The 18,715-nt window shown below is 41.5% G+C and overlaps 1 protein-coding gene across 10 annotated transcripts in view; it reads right to left on the bottom strand.

Annotated features, from left to right (window-relative positions):
- Positions 1–18,715, bottom strand: part of LOC108049630 (F-actin-uncapping protein LRRC16A) — a 31,800-nt gene that overhangs the window by 673 nt on the left and 12,412 nt on the right. For 3 of the 10 annotated variants that reach the window (XM_044461746.1, XM_044461747.1, XM_044461744.1), the window contains exons 2-20: positions 13,474–13,571; positions 11,712–11,762; positions 11,524–11,652; positions 11,359–11,442; positions 9,991–10,217; positions 9,771–9,932; positions 9,610–9,707; positions 8,723–8,910; positions 8,579–8,656; positions 8,185–8,518; positions 7,123–8,110; positions 3,515–3,677; positions 3,141–3,215; positions 2,544–2,564; positions 1,594–2,185; positions 1,122–1,526; positions 947–1,060; positions 828–884; positions 257–657 (exon numbers count right to left, since the gene is read on the bottom strand). In XM_044461746.1, coding sequence (XP_044317681.1) covers positions 257–657; positions 828–884; positions 947–1,060; positions 1,122–1,526; positions 1,594–2,185; positions 2,544–2,564; positions 3,141–3,215; positions 3,515–3,677; positions 7,123–8,110; positions 8,185–8,518; positions 8,579–8,656; positions 8,723–8,910; positions 9,610–9,707; positions 9,771–9,932; positions 9,991–10,217; positions 11,359–11,442; positions 11,524–11,652; positions 11,712–11,762; positions 13,474–13,571 — 4,265 coding nt within the window. Of the gene's footprint in view, positions 1–63; positions 658–827; positions 885–946; positions 1,061–1,121; positions 1,527–1,593; positions 2,186–2,543; positions 2,565–3,140; positions 3,216–3,514; positions 3,678–3,741; positions 4,000–7,122; positions 8,111–8,184; positions 8,519–8,578; positions 8,657–8,722; positions 8,911–9,609; positions 9,708–9,770; positions 9,933–9,990; positions 10,218–11,358; positions 11,443–11,523; positions 11,653–11,711; positions 11,763–13,473; positions 13,572–18,715 lie in introns of those variants that run through there. The other 7 variants (XR_006417762.1, XR_006417761.1, XR_006417763.1 and 4 more) reach the window with 7 other exon arrangements.

Here is an 18,715-nt window from a genome sequence, read left to right as displayed (position 1 = left end):
GGAAAGTATGAAAATGTTTCCATTATAAGGCGGTTTGTATAAACATGAGCTCAACAGGCATACACAAACTAGATGGAGTATAGGCAACATGCGGCTTACAAAATAGTAGACACAACTTAACGACTACACACTAAGCAACAAAGACGCATGTTAGACTAACAGGATGAGCACCAAAATCAACGAAGCAACTTGTCCAAATTTTGAGCGGTGATCAATGCAAGCTATTCCAATGCAGCTTCAGCCTCGGAGTTCAAACCTCAAAAAGCGTGGATATCTCCTTGCCGGCGATCCGCTTCACGCCACCGCTTTCCGCGCAGCTCCCACTCTTGGCACCCAATTGCGCGTTGCGCATGCTCAGGATCTCGTTGCTAATCAGACTGGCGCAGGCCTTAGCATTCTGCTTTTCGTGGCTGGTTGAGGAGGTGCTAATATTGCTGCGCTCTGTGATGGTCTCGGTACTGCCAGTGTTGCTCGTCGTGCTCAAAATCCTCGATCGCGTATGGCTCTGGTTTAATACTGTCGTCGAGGTCGTGATGGAGGTCGTAGATGAGGTGACTGACCCACCATTGGAGGTGGAGCCCGTAGAGGAGGTGCTCGTGCGGGTATTTGCTGCGTTCAACAGGGTTCTGGGCATAACGGGCGGCTTGATGGGGATTTCTTTACAAGTAAGGAGTGCAACAAATCAATCAAAATATGAAAATAAATAAGATACAAAACAAACGAATATCAAAAGGGGTTGCATAGCTACAACTAAAAGGAAAGCTAAGTACTGGGCAGGCAACTATAAGCAGCTAAATATTCATGCGCATGCAGAGCATTCAACTTACCCAATCTATTGAGACCCGCTGCTAGTTCTCGCACAGACTTTTTCTCAAGAGCAGCTCCTGAAAGGCAGTTAAAACTTTAGAAACTAGTGAACCAATTACCTCAATTTGAAGTGACTTACCAGGCGAAATGCCTACAATGCTACCCCCGCCAACCGCTGATAAGGCTATTCCAGGCGTGATGCCCACAATGGAGCCACCGCAGCTCGCTCCAAAGGTCACCACCTCGACATCATCTAAACATAAAAGATATGTGATAGTATTCAACCCTCATTTCATTCCAATTTCTTCACCCACCTTCTTCTTGTTTTTCCGGAGTGGTCTTGCTGGAATCGGCATTTCCATTGCCAGTGACAAGCTCTCCGCTTGGCTTAGGCTCACTGCCCACCACCGACCAAGGTCGCGGTTTTTGGAGGACAATGGGCGTTCGCAGGATGCCATTACCCGTCTTCACAATCACGCTGCCCTCGCCAGTGGCATGGCTTTTGATCGAATCGCTGCTGGGCGACCGCGTTTTATCCTCGCGGGTGGTGGCCTTCAAAAGATTGGAGCTGGGCATGACTGTCTCCTCAGTGCCGCCGGCAGTTCCCAAACCAGGTCCGCCTTCTGTTCGCATTTTCACCAGCGGCGATTTGCGTCCCACCAGCGGTGAATACTTCTCCAGATTATCCGTTGAGCGGGAGCGGGTTGCCCATGAGGCACCTACGATGGGTTAGATTTAAAGTAAACTTTAGAACCCTTTGCAATGCCTAACAAAAACTCTACTTACTCTTAAGCAATGGTGACTGGCGCTCCAATTTAATTGGTCGGCGCTCCTCCAGAATTGGCGTGGTCTCCTCAGAGGTCATGTGCCCATTGCCGTCGCGGCTCATCGTGGGACTGTCCACAAACGAAAGCGAGCTGCACTCCTCCGACGTGGGCGAAACAAGCGGAGTCAGAGTAGTGGGCGTCACCGACCCGGGCCGGAAGAAGTGCTCCAGACCCTCGCCGATCTCCCTGCTACCCCCGGCACACTCGGCACTGACCAACGGCCTGGTGGGTGCACGCGTCTTGGCCCGCTTCGGCCGACCTTTGACCAGGTGCTGCAGCTGAAACGAGGCGCTTGGCAGCTCGGTAATGGAGTCGCAGCACTCATCCACTCCTCCGTCGTCCATGGCCACAATGCTGTCGGTCATGTTGGTGGCTCCCGCCAAGGCGGCGGCTCCTGCAGCTGCTCGAGCGGACAACTGAGAGCTGGAGCGGTGCGAGGAGGGCGACTCCAGGAGGTCAGGGAAGTGGCCAAGGCTGAGATTCTCCACCACGGACTGAGGACGCACCTTCTTGGCTTGGTTGCGCCGCTTTGTGGCCAGATGCGGAGTTGCCTGTTTGGATGGTTAATATCCAGATTAGGATCGCATTTACATGAATATATTATGTGAGGCTTATGAAGCTTCATTGAGTATGTGAAATAATGAAGAATGCTTTTGGTTCTTTTGGGTGTTACAAGGGTTACAAATCAAAACAGTCACAGAGATAATAGATGGTCTACAGAAACGAGCAGTCTACAGATAGAGAAATATAAAGATAGGGTTTTTGAGTGGCTTTTCCCAAAACAGTAGTCCAAACTGACGAGCGATCCAGGAAGAAATTCTGGATACCCTCATAATATCAAAACCACTGCCTTAGAAAAAACGTTATAAGCTGATTAATAGACTTAAGAACAAGACAAAAACTACTTACAAGGTTGAGATATTCCAATTTCTTTTTGTGTTTGTTTGGATTTTGAAATGCAATTATGTAAATGAGTTGGAGACAAGGTTTAATTAAAGTATGTAAAGAGAACGAGTATGAGTACGAGAACGAGTATTTGCGATTGTACAATTGATTTTGATTCGTTTTCGGTTTTTATTGATGGTGATGATGATGATCAGATCAGGGCAGGAAGACACGAGAAAAATAATGAGCATGAGCATTTGGTGTACACATTTAAGTAATTTATTAATGAGATTCGATGTATGTGTGTTGGGGAATATAATGTGATGCATGTGGGATTTCTTTTATTTTGCATGTGTCAACTACATCCAGCTAGTTGGGTTTGGAATGAGTTTTCAGTTTTACACATATATGTACAAAGCACACATATAAGAAAGTATGTGGTATCGTGTGTTTGGATGACTGTGGGGTAAATGTGAATGACATATCTTTTTGACACTTGGTACTCTACTGTTCGCATATACTCATTAATATATAATGTAGCTATGGACTAATTATATTTTTGGCTGTTTTCGGAGGAGTCTATTGCATCCAATTGGGTAGCGAGAGATTTTCAACACTTACAGTGGGCGATTCCAAGCCCAGTTTGGGCAATATCGAGCCTCGTCCACCCGGTCGAATGATCAAACCATCCGCATCCTAAACAAAAGAAGGAGAATGTGTATTCGTTAGTGTCCAGGTTCACTCTAAATAGTTCTTTGATTCGGCAACTCCCCAAAGTGGGTGAAATATTTGTAATCAAAGGCCCTGATAAGCAGAGCCAAAGCAGCAGCACCGCCGATCACAATAACAACTGCCTCACTTTTTTGGGTCGAAGCGAAAGTAAAATACAGTCGAGGGGCTTAGGGCCATGACATCACATTTGTCATTAGCAGAGGCTGATAAAAGCCACCCACTCGATTGGCCCGATCGCAACCCGAATCGAATATAGCACTTACATGACTGGAGCGGCTGCGCACGATGTCCGGTGTCTGCGGTTCGTCCAGCAGCACCGATGGCGACTCTGCGATGCCCATGCCACGGCGGTAGCGGGTCAGGGCCTCAAGCACCTCATCTGTGGCTCGATCGGAGATGGCGGCGGCCAGGGATTGTTCAATCTCACTAAGGTAAAGATAAATGATTAAAGCAAATTAGTAATCAATAAATAAAGGCCTAAAATAACTACTTTTTATCAGAAAGATTCTCAGATTTCGGCTTTATATCCAGTTCCTCCAGTGGCTCCTCATTGGGACACTCAGTATAGGCTGGACTGGTGCCTGAAGCCTTGGAATTTTGGCCACTGAAGCAGCAGCACAAAGTGCGCATTAGACCCATTTCTTTGAGCGACTTTTCCCCAACAGCTGGTAGCGAACTAAAGGGATGTGAGCTAGCCCCAGTCAATAAGCACAGATAAACCTATTTTTGGCGCAAGCCGTAATGGAAGTGTTTGGCTCCGAAATCCCGGCCACAGTGGAAATGCATTCAGCTGTTTCTGTGTTTTTTGTGTGTTGTTCTTAATCTTATCTAAGCGTCAGCTCTCTCACTAATGTGTATATGGGAATACCTAAATAAACAGACTTTTTCGAACGTTCATAGGAGCAAATAGAGAGCGCAGAGAGCTCCACATAAAGCTCGTTTTGGGAAACAGAGTGTGAAAATACCAAGCTATCATGTGTTTGTTTTCGACTCTCTTTTTTTGGTCATTCATGGCGATGTGCGAATTCTATTGCGAAAATAACGTAGACCTTGTTAAGAATTACTGAGAATTCTACTCATATTGTTTACGTTCCTCTAGGTTTTTAGTTATAAATCATTCTTCCTACTCTCTAAAATTACTCTCCGTTTCGTTATCTCAGCTACCTTCATTACCAAAATTTGGTTAACGCCTAGCTTATTAAACCCTTGATCAAATTTGGTGAAAAGTGTGCAACGCGTGAAGGAGACATCTCCGACTAGATATATATTCTTGATCAGGGATCACCTCCTGAGTTGATATAGCCATGTCCGTCTGTCCGTCTGTCCGTCTGTCTAGTTTTAAAGATATCGAATTCAAAGTTTGCACACACCCTTCTTTCCTTTGCACGCAGTATATAAGTCGGAACGGCCGGGATCGGCCGACTATATCCTATAGCTGCCATATAACTGATTGATCGGAAATTCCATAACTTTGGTGTTTGTAAAGTTAGGTAGTTGGGATTTTCTATGGGTTTTATATTTGGCCACTTAATCCGACCTACCAAATTTCATAAGGATCGGCCGACTATATCCTATAGCTGCCATACAACTGATTGATCGGAAATGCTATAACTTTGGTGTTTGTAAAGTTAGGAAGTTCGGATTTTCTATGAGTTTTATATTTGGCCAATCAATCCGACCTACCAAATTTCATAAGGATCGGCCGACTATATCCTGTAGCTGCCATATAACTGATTGATCGGAAATGCCATAACTTTGGTGTTTGTAAAGTTAGAAAGTTGGTATTTTCTATGGGTTTTATATTTGGCCACTTAATCCGACCTACCAAATTTCATAAGGATCGGCTGACTATATCCTATAGCTGCCATACAACTGATTGATCGAATATGCTATAACTTTGGTGTTTGTAAAGTTAGGAAGTTCGGATTTTCTATGAGTTTTATATTTGGCCAATCAATCCGACCTACCAAATTTCATAAGGATCGGCCGACTATATCCTGTAGCTGCCATATAACTGATTGATCGGAAATGCCATAACTTTTGTGTTTTTAAAATTAGGAAGTTGGGATTTTTATGAGTGTTAAGAATGCATCATATAAATAATGTTGGAGAATATAATGTACAGAATATTCTGCAAGGGTATTTCAACTTCGGCTCCGCCCGAAGTTAGCTTTCCTTTCTTGTTTTTATTTTTTTTTGCATTTTTCTAATCATAGCGCCAATCTTTTCATGAAACTGGTTATACAAGTGGCTTTCTTTCCTATCTTATTTATCACATTTTTGTACCCTTGCAGAGGATATTATAATTTTAGTCAAAAGTTTGCAGCACAGTGAAGGGCACATTTCTGATCCTAAAAAGTATATATATTCTTGATCAGCAATCAACGATTTCAGATTTACGGTTTTACTTCTATAACAAGAAAGGAAAGCTAACTTCGGGCGGAGCCGAAGTTGATATACCCTTGCAGAATACTCTGTAAATTATATTCTCCAAAATTATTCATATGATGCATTCTTAATACTCATAAAAAATCCGAACTTCCTAACTTTAACAACAACAAAGTTATGGCATTTCCAATCGTTCAGTTATATGGCAGCTATAGGATATAGTCGGCCGATCCTTATGAAATTTGATAGGTCGGATTGATTGGCCAAAAATAAAATCCATAGAAAATCCCAACTTCCTAACTTTACAAACACCAAAGTTATGGCATTTCCGATCAATCAGTTATATGGCAGCTATAGGATATAGTCGGCCGATCCTTATGAAATTTGGTAGGTCGGATTGATTGGCCAAAAATAAAATCCATAGAAAATCCCAACTTCTAACTTAACAAACACCAAAGTTATGGCATTTCCGATCATTCAGTTATATGGCAGCTATAGGATATAGTCGGCCGATCCTTATGAAATTTGGTGGGTCGGATTGATTGGCCAAATATAAAACCCATAGAAAATCCCAACTTTCTAACTTTACAAACACCAAAGTTATGGCATTTCCGATCAATCAGTTATATGGCAGCTATAGGATATAGTCGGCCGATCCTTATGAAATTTGGTAGGTTGGATTGATTGGCCAAATATAAAACCCATAGAAAATCCCAACTTCCTAACTTTACAAACACGAAAGTTATGGCATTTCCGATCAATCAGTTATATGGCAGCTATAGGATATAGTCGGCCGATCCCGGCCGTTCCGACTTATATACTGCGTGCAAAGGAAAGAAGGGTGTGTGCAAAGTTTCAATCCGATAGCTTTAAAACTGAGAGACTAGTTTGCGTAGAAACAGACAGACGGACAGACGGACAGACGGACAGACGGACATGGCTATATCAACTCAGGAGGTGATTTTTAAAAAAATTTTTTTTTTTTAAGGTTTGATTTTTTCTCCTTCCTTTTTTTTTATTTTTTAAAATTAATTTAACCCCCCCCAAGGGGTTAAAAATTAATGTCGACTGTTTCCTATACCTCGCATAGGAAAAATCGAGAAGAAAAGAAATAAAATCATAACTTCGTTGTTGCCCTACGAACGATCGGAAAATCGACCTAGTTTCATTGTTTTTAAGCAGCGAAATAGAAATAAAGAATATTAATTGTAACAGCTGCATAGGTATATAAAGTTCGGTTTGCCTAAGTTAGCTTGTTTTGGTTTTAATTTTGTCAATTCTCAATTAAATAAAGCTAACAATTCCATTTCCTTAAAATTTTGTGATCCTATACCCGTTATTTGTAGAGTAAAAAGGTATTTGTAGTCGTTGAAAAAATTTGGCCATCCAACTTTTAAGCCCAAAAATTACACAATTCTGTAGGGACATGGTAGGAAACGTTTTTCTTGTTGCTACTTAAACCACTCTCTTTGTTGAAACTTACCCAACTTTGTTCATAATCTCGCTGCCGGCGTTGTTGAGTAGGCAGATCTGCAGAAACTCCTCGGGCACCACCAGACGCTCCGCAAGTCCCTTGCGAAGATCCTGCACAACGATCTGGTTGCCCAGGGTCTTGGGACACTGCTCGATCCCAGTGCGCATCATCGTCTCCAACGTCTCCTCCAGATAGCTCTTGATTGTGTAGCCCAGTTCGCTTGCCACTCGGGTCAACTTCATCTCGATGGGATGGCTGTCGTTGCGAACGGCCTCCTGCAGCTTTGGCATCAGCTGCTTGCAGTTCTCGGCATCGGTAATCAATCGCTGCACAGCCGATGCGGAATCGCTGCCACCCTTGGCCAGCGAAATAGTGTCCTGTGTCTCGGCCACCAATTTATCCACGAGTTGATGCGTGGATGAGAGCAAGAATCCGTGCTGCAGTCGGAATCCCTGGCCAGTGGCCCGTTTCAAGCCATTGCAGTTGCGCTGCAGCAGCTCCTGCATCTTCCGCATCACCGCATCCGTCTTATCTGGATGGCTCTTCAGATGCGGGGCGATATCAAAAACGGGAAAGGGAATAGTGCGCATGCTGTGGTTGTGCTCCAGAGCGTAAACAATGTCCGCATAGCCCTGTAGCGTCACCCCGTTCTTGTCCATGTATATGGTGCGCAGCCGGTTGTTGATCTGCAGAGCTTTTGCCAGGAGCCGAGCGCCCACATCCCCCATGAAGTTGCCACTAATGTCCAGCTTCTGAAGGCTCTGGTTGCTGCCCAGTGCGTTGATGAAGTCGTGCAGGTCGTGCTTCAGTTTGTTCTCCGACAGCACCAACTCTGCCAGTGGAAAGTCGTCCTTCTGGATGAGGTTCACCAGGGCGTCCATTACGGGTGGAATGTGCTTCGGCTTCATTCCCGTAAGGCTGCGGGTCAAGTGAAGCGTCCGGATCGAGGGGTTCTTCGAAATGGCTGTCAGCACGGGAGCCAGCTCAGCATCCAGATCTGAGAAAGTTTAAAACGGTAAGAGTTTTAGTTGCATATCCGAGCTGCAGCCTGGATAGTAATCTTCCACTTACTGTTATCACTGATGTCCAGGCTCTGCAGCACACGCACTCCGTGGATGCAGGATTCGAGCACGTGGGCCCCTTGGGCGCCCAGCGTGTTGCTACTGAGATCCAGGTAAAGCCCCGCTGTGGACTCGTTGCAGGCCAGGCCAAGCAATAGGTTCTTCAGCGCCTCCATGGGTAGTTTACAGCCGGCGATATTAAGGTGCTTCAGGCTGAAGGTGCTGGTGAAGAACTGCTTGAAGGAGGGCGGGATCTCCTTGCCCTTCTTGGTGCTGAACGAGTTGTGCGAGACGTTCAGGTGGGCCAAATGCGTGGCACAGCCGCGCAACAGAGCTCCAAACAACTGAAAAGAATATAAAACAAAGATGAGCACTTTGACTTATTTAAATTCGGATTATCATACATTTTCAAGCGTGATGTCAGTCGAGGCTAGATCCAAGTGCTCCAGCACATTGGGTTGAGCCAGGAAATTGTGCAGATTCTGAAATATATATATATATAATTTAATAAAATTATAGAATTCTTGGATGTAGTTTAAAGTACTTACGGTTATATCATCTTTGAGACTATTACCACTTAAGTCTAGATACGTGAGCGAGTTGGCAATACTTTGATTGAGCGTCAGGGAGTGCGACATCTGGTTGACTCCCTTCGAAGTTAGTCCGCAATGGGCCAAGGCCAGTTTGCAAAGACCCTTGGAGACCTTGGCTATGGGCCCGGCCAGATGAATGGCACCTGAACCAGAAAATACACCATATATTATTAGCAGACTAGTATTCTCCAAGATAGGCCAAAAACAACGACTGTTGAATGAATGAAAAGCATGATCGTAAAACAATTTGAATACTTGAAGTTTCATTGTTCCAATTGTTTAATTTAGTTTACATAGAGAAGAATGTTTAAAGACCAGAATGGCGATAAAGTATGGGAACTCCTTAGCAAATTAGTTTAGACCTATGTGGCAATTGTCGATGAGAAGAGTAAAAATAGACTCATTGATCCTATCTGAACAAAATCATGTTGGTGGCTCGACAATGGCCACACAAGTCAACCAATTAAATTGCAAACTTAGGGAAAATAAGAAGAACATTAACGGCAATATAGCAGTAACACAACAATAATGCAATAACTAAGTTTTGTTTAGATGGCTGTGGTGCTATGGTGTCTATTGGTGGCTGCAAACCTTGTACAATCTTTCCAAATAGGGCGCACAATGAACTTGCTCCTACACAAATCGCAAATGAAAATGGCAAACCGACAAACGACAACACATATAAACAGTGGGGAAGAGAAACGATAGCAGAGAGGTAGACAAGAATTGGATTAATTGGATTACACGAGGCGGGTCTCGATTACAACTCGGTGGCAGTTTTGGGACAGCGCTGTCAGCAGGGGCGGGGCAGTTGATTGCCATCCCGGGATTTGAGTACGCACCTTTATCCTCAATTATATTGTGGCTCAGATCGATGGTGCGAATGGCGGGATTGCTATTCGTTATCACAGATATCGATAACTTGTTTAGGAAATCCCATCTGCAAAATGGATAGGAGTTTATTAATTACATGTTTTTGAATCGTAGTATTAGGCAAACTTACCTTAAGCCCAGTGCCTCAAGATGCAGCTCCTCCAACCACATCGAACGCTTAAGCACGTGCAGGATGCGTTCCAGGGTCTCGTGGGACAATCGCATGTGAGCCGCCTTTAAGCCACGAAAAAACGTGTTGTACTCTAGCGCCGAAACGATGGCCATCAAGTCTCTAATATGAATATTCAAGGATATTATATTTAAACTACAATTTATAATGAAAAACTCACTTTGGTTCCAGGTGATCAAAGTCGCGCAGGTTGAGAACTCGCGTATCGTGCGACAGGTAAATGGTGTCCACATCCCAGGCCACCTCCTCGCGATACGGAACGCCATGGAAATCGCACATACAGGCGTACTGGGCACTGAATCCCCCACAAGGACCCACATTTCGCGGATCGGAGGGTCGAAATTCCTCAGAGAATATTATCTCCCGCTCCGGCGGCTGAATATCGATCTGAAAGAAGAGGGGGTAGAGGGAACCAGTTCACTGACCTGATGCAAACAATTTGTTTAAAAAGTTCTAGGAGTGTGTGTTAAAGGTCTCAAGAGTCCGCCTTTGTTGTGTAGCTGAAGTTGACCAACTAGAAGAACAATGCAACTTTTCGGACTGCCAGCAAAACTCCTCGAAAGCGGCTCCTCTCCTTCTTTCTTCGCCTACAATCTGCTTAAACTTAATCTCGCACTTAACACTCTTGCTAAATGCGAATTTTGATGGGTACATTTAAGGCGTCAACCCGATGACGCCCAGGTCGCGTGCCCTGCGGCAATTATCCAAGCCATGTAGCTTCAATTGTTGCTGCCACTTCCCAGTCGGATAGCTAGATAAAAGTCGCAAAACAGCAACAATGGGATGGGCTAACCTTGGTTCGTCCATAGTCATGGGTGCCTCGTGGGCGGATCTCGGTCGATTTGCATAAACATAGCCAGCATAATGTACGACAAACTCAGGCCAGGAGCATTACAAATGCATTGAATTATTAACCCCAACTCCCGCAGATGACGACGTTTATGCACTTAAGGCTTAATTGGAAAAGGGGCGGGGGTGGCATGCTGACACAGTGGGTGAGATGCCACATATGTACATGTCCCCAAGTACCCACAACAGATACACAGAATTGCTCACTAAATATTTAATTAAACATTAATTAAAGCCAGACGTGAGTCAGTGGGCTAGCAGCGGTCGATACTGCTCCACTAAACGACTCTCAATGGGTTAAAGGGTTGGGTCATAATTTCAATTTACAGAAGCAATAAGGATAGGAGTGATGATTAGATTGTCGAAAGCTTCAATGACTTATTATTTCCATATAAATAATAAACTCAGTTTTAACTATTCTAAATTTTTATTTAAAAGAAATAAATTAATATTTATTTGTTGAATTTGTAAATAGCGTTGGCATACCTTATTATATCTGTTATTGAAGCTATTATCCGACTAATTTATTCAAACATATATAATCAACAAAATTTGTATTTACCCAAAACCTACTGATAGTCATTAAGTAAAAAGAATACTTTAAATATGAAATATTTAAGTTAACTAATTCACTGAAACTCCGTTAATAAACCTTCAACCGTTAATTGTCAATACTTACCTTTCGTATGATGTACTTTAGAGGAACTGTTGGGAATATCTGCTTGATGGCTGAGGCCAGATCAGTCAGAATGACATCAGCGTTCTGCAGAATGAACACAACCGAAATGAAGATAATTACATATGGAATATTACATATACAAACTAGTAAGTGGTTTTGCCTTACCGAGCTGAAATTGCCCGCATCGCCGGTAGTGACAAACGAGTATGGCCGATCGCTGGTGACAATGGAGAAATGGGTTGACTTCTTGCTCTCGACCCCCACAATGTCCAGGTAGTGAAAATGGCATTCGATCTGGAAAATAAATATGAAATTAGTAATTATAACGCATAATGTATGGATCAAAAACTCACCTTGGTGGGCACTTTGGCACTGAGCAAATAGACCCTCACGGGGGTAAAAACCTGCGGAAGGAGAGGAGTTGCAAAACATGAGTGATAAGTGTTGTAATTGGCAAAGAAAACACAGGCTAGACATGCGTGCCAACATGCTAGGCTAAAACTTCAAGGAGGAGGGGCAGATGGAGCGCATTCTGTAGGCTGTTAGTGGAGTGTAACTCCATTATCACGACAAACGGAGACTCAAAACTCAATTTGGCTTTCGCCTAGCGAGAGTTGATTGAGAAAAGTTCGTTGCTTTTAATGGCAAATCAAAGTGCGTCAACTAATTCATTTAGGTTCTAAGATGCAGAGGCCAAGCAGAACGAGTTGGCGAATAGGAGGTGGAGGAGTTGGCCCCATCGACTTTGGTAATTGAACACTTTGTCTCTGCCACCTTGTAAGCCGCTTGCACAAATCAATTTTCCAGCTGTGTGCGCTCTTTAAGCGGCCGTACAAGTGGCCAGGTATGAAATTAGCATAGCCCGGCCCCCAGGAAATGTGCAGGTGGGAGAAAAGTCGTGCCCCGCCGCCGCTAAGTATGCTATAAAATATCAATTTCGGTTCTGGGCCAGTTGCTGGCCTACGGTCAGGTGCAATCGGTTGCCCCCATCGTGATGTGAAAAAGAATTAGCTAAGTTGGTAACTTAATAGACCAGTAAGACTGTGCAATACTCATGAACTCGGTAACACATTGGTTTTAAAAGCTAACGATTTTTTGATTCAAATTATAATAAACGTTTCAAATAATTAAAACATATTCTAAGTAATTACAAATAAAAAATAATAGCTATTTATCGAATTCGATAATTTATTTACGTTTTGTAAAAAAAATTCTAAGAATGAATAAACTAATTTTTTTTTTATATTTCATTATACAATCAATTTGTTTATAAAAACTCAAGAAAGAGGTCTTTATGTTGGAGCGGTCCCTTAGTAAAACCGGCCACTTTTCTCTAGTTTTTTCCACTAAAAATATGTTTCAAACGATAGAGGGAGCGTCTGGAGAGTCATTTAAATATTAAATAAACTCTTAATTTGAGTGTCAATAGTATAAATACTCGTTACTGTGTTCTACAATAAAAAAAAAAACCGAAACTAATTGCAGCTTACTTAACAGGTGTTAGGGAATACATCTTTAATTTATTTTTATTTATTATAAAAAGTTATTTTACAAAAGAAAAAAATTATTTGCTTTCATTTTAAATCTTAAATTTTAACCTATTGAAATTATAAGCTAATGACCAAATAACGAAACAGACCTTTCCCTATATTATTCATTTATTGACAATCTATGGCAATAGATGTTTCTACTGTTAACTATACAATTTGGCCTGCTTTAAAACAGGTAGTATTAACCTTTGATGATTTGCATAATATTAAATTAAATCCATTTTTATCCTAAACTGCAGCTTTTCGTATTAAAAACCTTCTCAAAAGTCCAATTGACAGACAACATTACAGAACTGCCGAGGCATGTCTGCAGATATTCATTACCTAAATGGTACTTTAGGCGAAACGGTAGCCTCCTCCGAATTTGAAGCAATTAGGCTGGGGTGGATGCAATTTCAAAGCCCAAATTGGACCACTGACTGCCTGCAGTCGGCAATTTGAATCTGTGCCGCTGACAGACGGCGTCTGTTGGCCGTCAGCGGATCTCGAGTCCACGAGATCTGAAGTAGCTGGCAGCAGCCGAAAGCCAGGCCAATTAGCCAACTTCGGTAGGGGATTCACTTACCAGAACACGATTCTCCGTTTTATCGCCTTTCGTCTCCAACTTGACCATATACTTGACGAGTATCTTTGTGTGGCGACCCAGAATGGATTTGACGCTTTCTGCAAAGAGATAATCGAGAGGAGCATGAGAATCGGAATGAGAACGAAGATCGCTTGGAGACAGAACGGAAATGCAATTAAAAACCACAGTGGCACTTGCGTTCGCCGTTGAATTACTCACATCCGAGGTCGACACAAGTCGCTCTCGAAAACTGCGACTTAAGATAACAAAGCGAAATGTAACGACTTAAAAACAAAAGATTTTATAATCATTCCAAAAACAAAATAATAATTACAAAAAAATCACGAATGCGTAATGTTCAATGGAAATGCGAAGCTACATATCTTAAACTTGGTTTTAATTGTACACTTATATGTATGTTAAATTTTAATAAACCAACGAAAGGAAAGCAACAGTTTGAGTCATATTTCTCCAAGTGCACAGCCGCATACATTATACAGATGTATATATGCATGAATGACATTATTATATACCCAACTGTGGGGCTTTGTTGTGCATGCTAAACTCGAGTATTATATCACTGCCCGCCAGTAAAACGAATTGATTCAAACGTATTCAAACGAAACACGTAGAGGAGCCAATTTTCAGCCGATAACACCCTTAATGCTTCCTCCCTTTAACCTCCCACCGATATTAATCCCCGATTCCCCCCGATCCAAAGCGACAGCCACTTAGCATATACCCCAAGAACACACGATACTCTCTTTTCTTTGGCAACACACGCCAGCGATGACGAATTATTCACAGGGAGATATGTGTTTATATGGGAAAATGGAGGAGGTTAGATGGGGGAGGGCTCCATGGGGGTGACATTATTATGTCATGCTTGAGGCATGTCGGATTCCCAAGCACCTCCAACATAAAGCCGAGAGTTATGACTCCTCGTCTGGGCATGCCCCAGTAAAGGAATGAGGAAGGAGGGGGAGAACCAGAATTAGCAGGCCTAAGGGGAAATGGAATTGAAATGTCGAAAATTCTGAATGCCAGCAAGGTTAGCATGCATAACTGCCACTCCCTCTTTCCCCTTACACTCCGCACAAAAAGCTCATGTTTGTACCCTTAACTACTTTGAAACTAAATGTTCGTCTTTAGTAAATGTCCATATCTGATCCATTAACCGTATCAATAAGGTCAGTAAACTAAAATATATTTGTATATATCATCCTACTAAAGACTATATCATTTAAAATTTTAAATTTATTACTCGTACTCAAGTTAAAATAAATTTAAGTATATTAAATTAAAATAATTACAATACTAATTTTCGTAACAGGGAAAGTATTAATTCAGATTTTAACAAGATATTTTAAATCATGATTATTTCAAGAAATCTTATAGTTTTAAAGCACTACAAAAATCATAAAATGAAGGTAAAGGGTTAAAAACTATAAAATTATAAAGGGGAATCGCAGTTTTTACCTTCAAAACTCAGGGTATGTAGAAAATGTCAAGTTCAAAAAAGAACATGCTGATAAATCAGAACATAGAAGTTCTCAAGCAATTACCAAAATACGCCCATTAGCTTGACAATAAATTTGCATAAAGTGGGAAATAAGCAGAGCTGCGGGGCACTTTTGATCCTGACCACACTCAAGCGGCGAAAACCCGAAGTGGGGCCAAAATAAATAAAGTGACTGTTTGTCTTTATGGCCCACCACAACAGACAGCGAGGTAGCTGGAGTGGGTGACTATGATAATGAGTGCCAATTGCGCGTTATGGCCAAAATAGATTGTTAAGACGTTTCGGCACGCACGATACACACACACGCACCCTGTAGTTGAGTGATAAAAATCAAGCGAGCATAATCAACAACAGCTCACTGATTCTCTCTTAATTATAAAGCCCAAGCGCATCGAAATGTGAAATGACTGGGGCAGAGAAAACGGCACCAGAGATGGGTTTTGTGGGCTATGAACTTTGAGTGCCACAATGTCAATATCATGCGGAAGAGCTGACAACGAAACCATTCACACAAACGGAAATCACCGAAGTTTCCAAGCGCTTCCCGAAAGTGTTGACTCTATCTTGTTATTTGATTGCAAAGTCCACCGTATAAACCGTCGCTCTCATTTTTCCTCTGGTTATAAAACAACTACTCAAACAAATGAGGTCAGAATTATATAAAACCAATCCATTATTGTTATTCCAGGAATCATTTGTGGATTTTTTTTAAAGAACATAAATACATACATATACATTTTGTGTCATGGCATTGTTACTATTTACGTCACTTAAAGTTACAATTTTTTTCTTTGTATCTTAATTAAGAATATGAATGCGATGCCAAAGATAGTCATAGTTTTAAAATACTCCGTGCATAAGGTCACAATTACAAATTACGAGATTTGCTGACAAGTCACCAGAAAAAGAACTGTTATCGAGGCAAAAGCAATAGCGAAAAGAGCAAACATTGAACTCTGACAAGGGCGTTGATGTTTACCTGTGCAGCAATACACCTGAGCTTGATATTTGCCATTGGCTTGGTTCATATTTTGTCTGGCATTTGAGGGCTGCATCGGGTTGCAGCCAATCTTCTTTGGCCATGGTTAGCTGTCTGCACCGGACATTGTCAGTCTGTTTCTGTCGCGACTCCGTTTCCGACTGAAGGAAATTCGACTTTAATTGGCTTTTGTGGTTATTTCGCTCAGTAGCCACAATTAGATCGCCAAAGTACATCTCAAAATGAAGAAATACACTTTGAGAAAATATCTTTAATTATGAATTTTTGATGTTGCTTTTTAGAAATGTATTATTAAAATTATTAAGATGATTTGTATTTCATTTGACTATTTAAATTATACAATTGTTTGGTTTGTCCTAGAGATTCCAAACTTACTTGGACAAAATATCACTGAGCTAATGCATTGTTTTTTGGCAAATTTATTAAACTACAAGTAAGGGTATCAAAATCATATAAATGGGTTTAAATCAAAGTAAATCTTCTTTGTTGATTTTAATTTTGATACTTGTTCGTTAGTGACAAAATCGTAACTACATTAAAAATGGAAAATCGACTTTTTCGTGGAGCACGGGTCTATTTGGCCTGGGAGTTCAAAGAACCGATTCTCGAAAAGTTAGTCAAAAAAGTTTCCACTCGGCTGGGAACCTGCAGGCGGCAGGCGGAGGCATTGACAACAATCTAAGCTGGCATAAAAGCCAACGAGTGTGACCCAATTCAGCGCATTTTTCCACTTTTTATACATTTTGCAGCTGGAAAGCTCAGCACAATGCCAGAGATTACACGAGTTCAAAATACTCCACTCCCAGATACATGGTGTATCTGTATCTGCAAGTGCGGGCGGGCGAGTGAAGTCTGCGATGTGTTGGTGCATGTGTCAGCTGTCCGCAGCGCCTTTTTACACAGTGTTTGTAGTTCGTGTTTTCAATCTGTAGTTCGCATTGTTTGCAGCAAAGTGTACACTTTCCGTTCGCTGCAGGTTCTAATGGATGTCATCGTTGCCTGTGCAAATACAAAGGCTGTCAAAACTAGTCGGCAAACAAATAAATAGGAGCACCAAAGTGGACAGAGAGCCATTTCGCAGTTTGACAGCAATTGACCGGGGGGCGGGGGATGGATAGGGGATGGATAGGGGGATAAATGACAGTAAGAAAAATACTAAAGGGTCTGATTTGTTATGAATATTTTTAAAAGCGAATTAAATTTACTTACGACACACTACTTCTTTGTTAATAGTTTTGAACTATTTATTAATATTATTATTCTGTCATGTAAACATTTGTTAATCCCTGTGTAGTCCGATTCCAATTAGCCAAATTCGGTTGGAACTTGGACTTGAACTTGTATTTTTCATATTAGTTACTAGAAACTATCTAGTTTAAATGCAAGTCTAGTCTAGCCCCTGTCTAGTCCTATTGTAAGCAGATCTCTTACTTTTTACTAGTTCTATACCCATTTTGTATACTAGCTCTCATTTTAATTCCTGTAGCGATTATAAAGAATAATCATTTTTAAAATTACCTTTCTAGGGCATTTTTGAGTAAAATATGGTCTTAAAATAACAAAAAAACACATATGTACATACATAGTTCAAATATTTATGTATAACTTTATGCAACTGTTTATTTCTAGCAAAAACTAGATAATTTATGCCTAGGAATAGTGTCTTTAACAAATTATTTTATTTATAAAAAATACATTATTTAAAGAATCAAAAAATGTCAAATTTATTTTAAAAGATAAGGTATAAGGTATAAAATATATTAAACTCTTGTTAAGTGCTATGGATGGCAGTCAATTGGGAAAATTATACGGAAAATTCAACTATGGTAAGTAAGTCTGTAGTAATAACCCGAAATATGAGTACAACAATAACCCTCGGTTAACGGCAAGCGCTAAATGCCTTTTTCTTTTTGAAGAAGAAATCAAAGACAACAATGGCAAGGCCTCTGCCTCGGTCTACGTCTCTACCGTCGCACAAAAGAAAGTTAAACGAAGATTTTTATTTTCGTTTTTCTTTGCTTAAAAGTTGCGATTACTTTACGTTATGTTAATTATATTTGCACAATGGAGCAGACAGACATCAAAAGTCTAAAAAGAAGGAGGGTGAAGAGTGGCTGCATTTATTTAACGATAACGAAAATGCAAATTATAAACTTTTGCAACTTTTAAAAGGAACCAAACTGGAATTCAGGTCACTTCCCGAGGAAATGCTGCAATCGAAATGTATTGACTCCGATAACGTAAAAAAATAGATAAATAAGTCCCAATTTATTGCCTCTGAGTCACAATTGTTGATCTAATTGTATTTAACAAGTTGTGACGACCAATTGTGGGCGTGGCAATTGGTGAGTTTAATTCGCTTGACCTCAAAACGCAATTTATTGTGCGAAATTTTCGTTCGGAGTAATAGAAAGCGACAGGTTCAGGTTCTCCTACGACTCGAGAGCTCTCTCCCTGTCTCTCTCGAGCAGGCCATACCCCTCTCGCTCGGCCCGAAAAAGAAGTGGGCCAAAAGCAGCTGGCAAAAAAGAGGAGGAGGAAAGGGGGATTTCAGCCAGGTCAGGGATGCGAGCGGCGTCATTAACGTCATTTCTTGGGTGACACAATTTCACCAAACACCAGAAAGAGAGGTGTTTTAAAGCTGACGAAAGAGAGGAGTATACACCTAGTGAAAGAGAGGGGAAGATATTCGCATTTGGCTATTGGAAAATGGAGCACAT

The sequence above is a fragment of the Drosophila rhopaloa genome, unplaced genomic scaffold (genome assembly GCF_018152115.1).
Source record: "Drosophila rhopaloa isolate 14029-0021.01 unplaced genomic scaffold, ASM1815211v1 contig_69, whole genome shotgun sequence".
NCBI lineage: Eukaryota > Metazoa > Arthropoda > Insecta > Diptera > Drosophilidae > Drosophila > Drosophila rhopaloa.
Note: the sequence above shows the minus strand (reverse complement) of the source record. Positions and strands in the feature narration are given on the sequence as shown.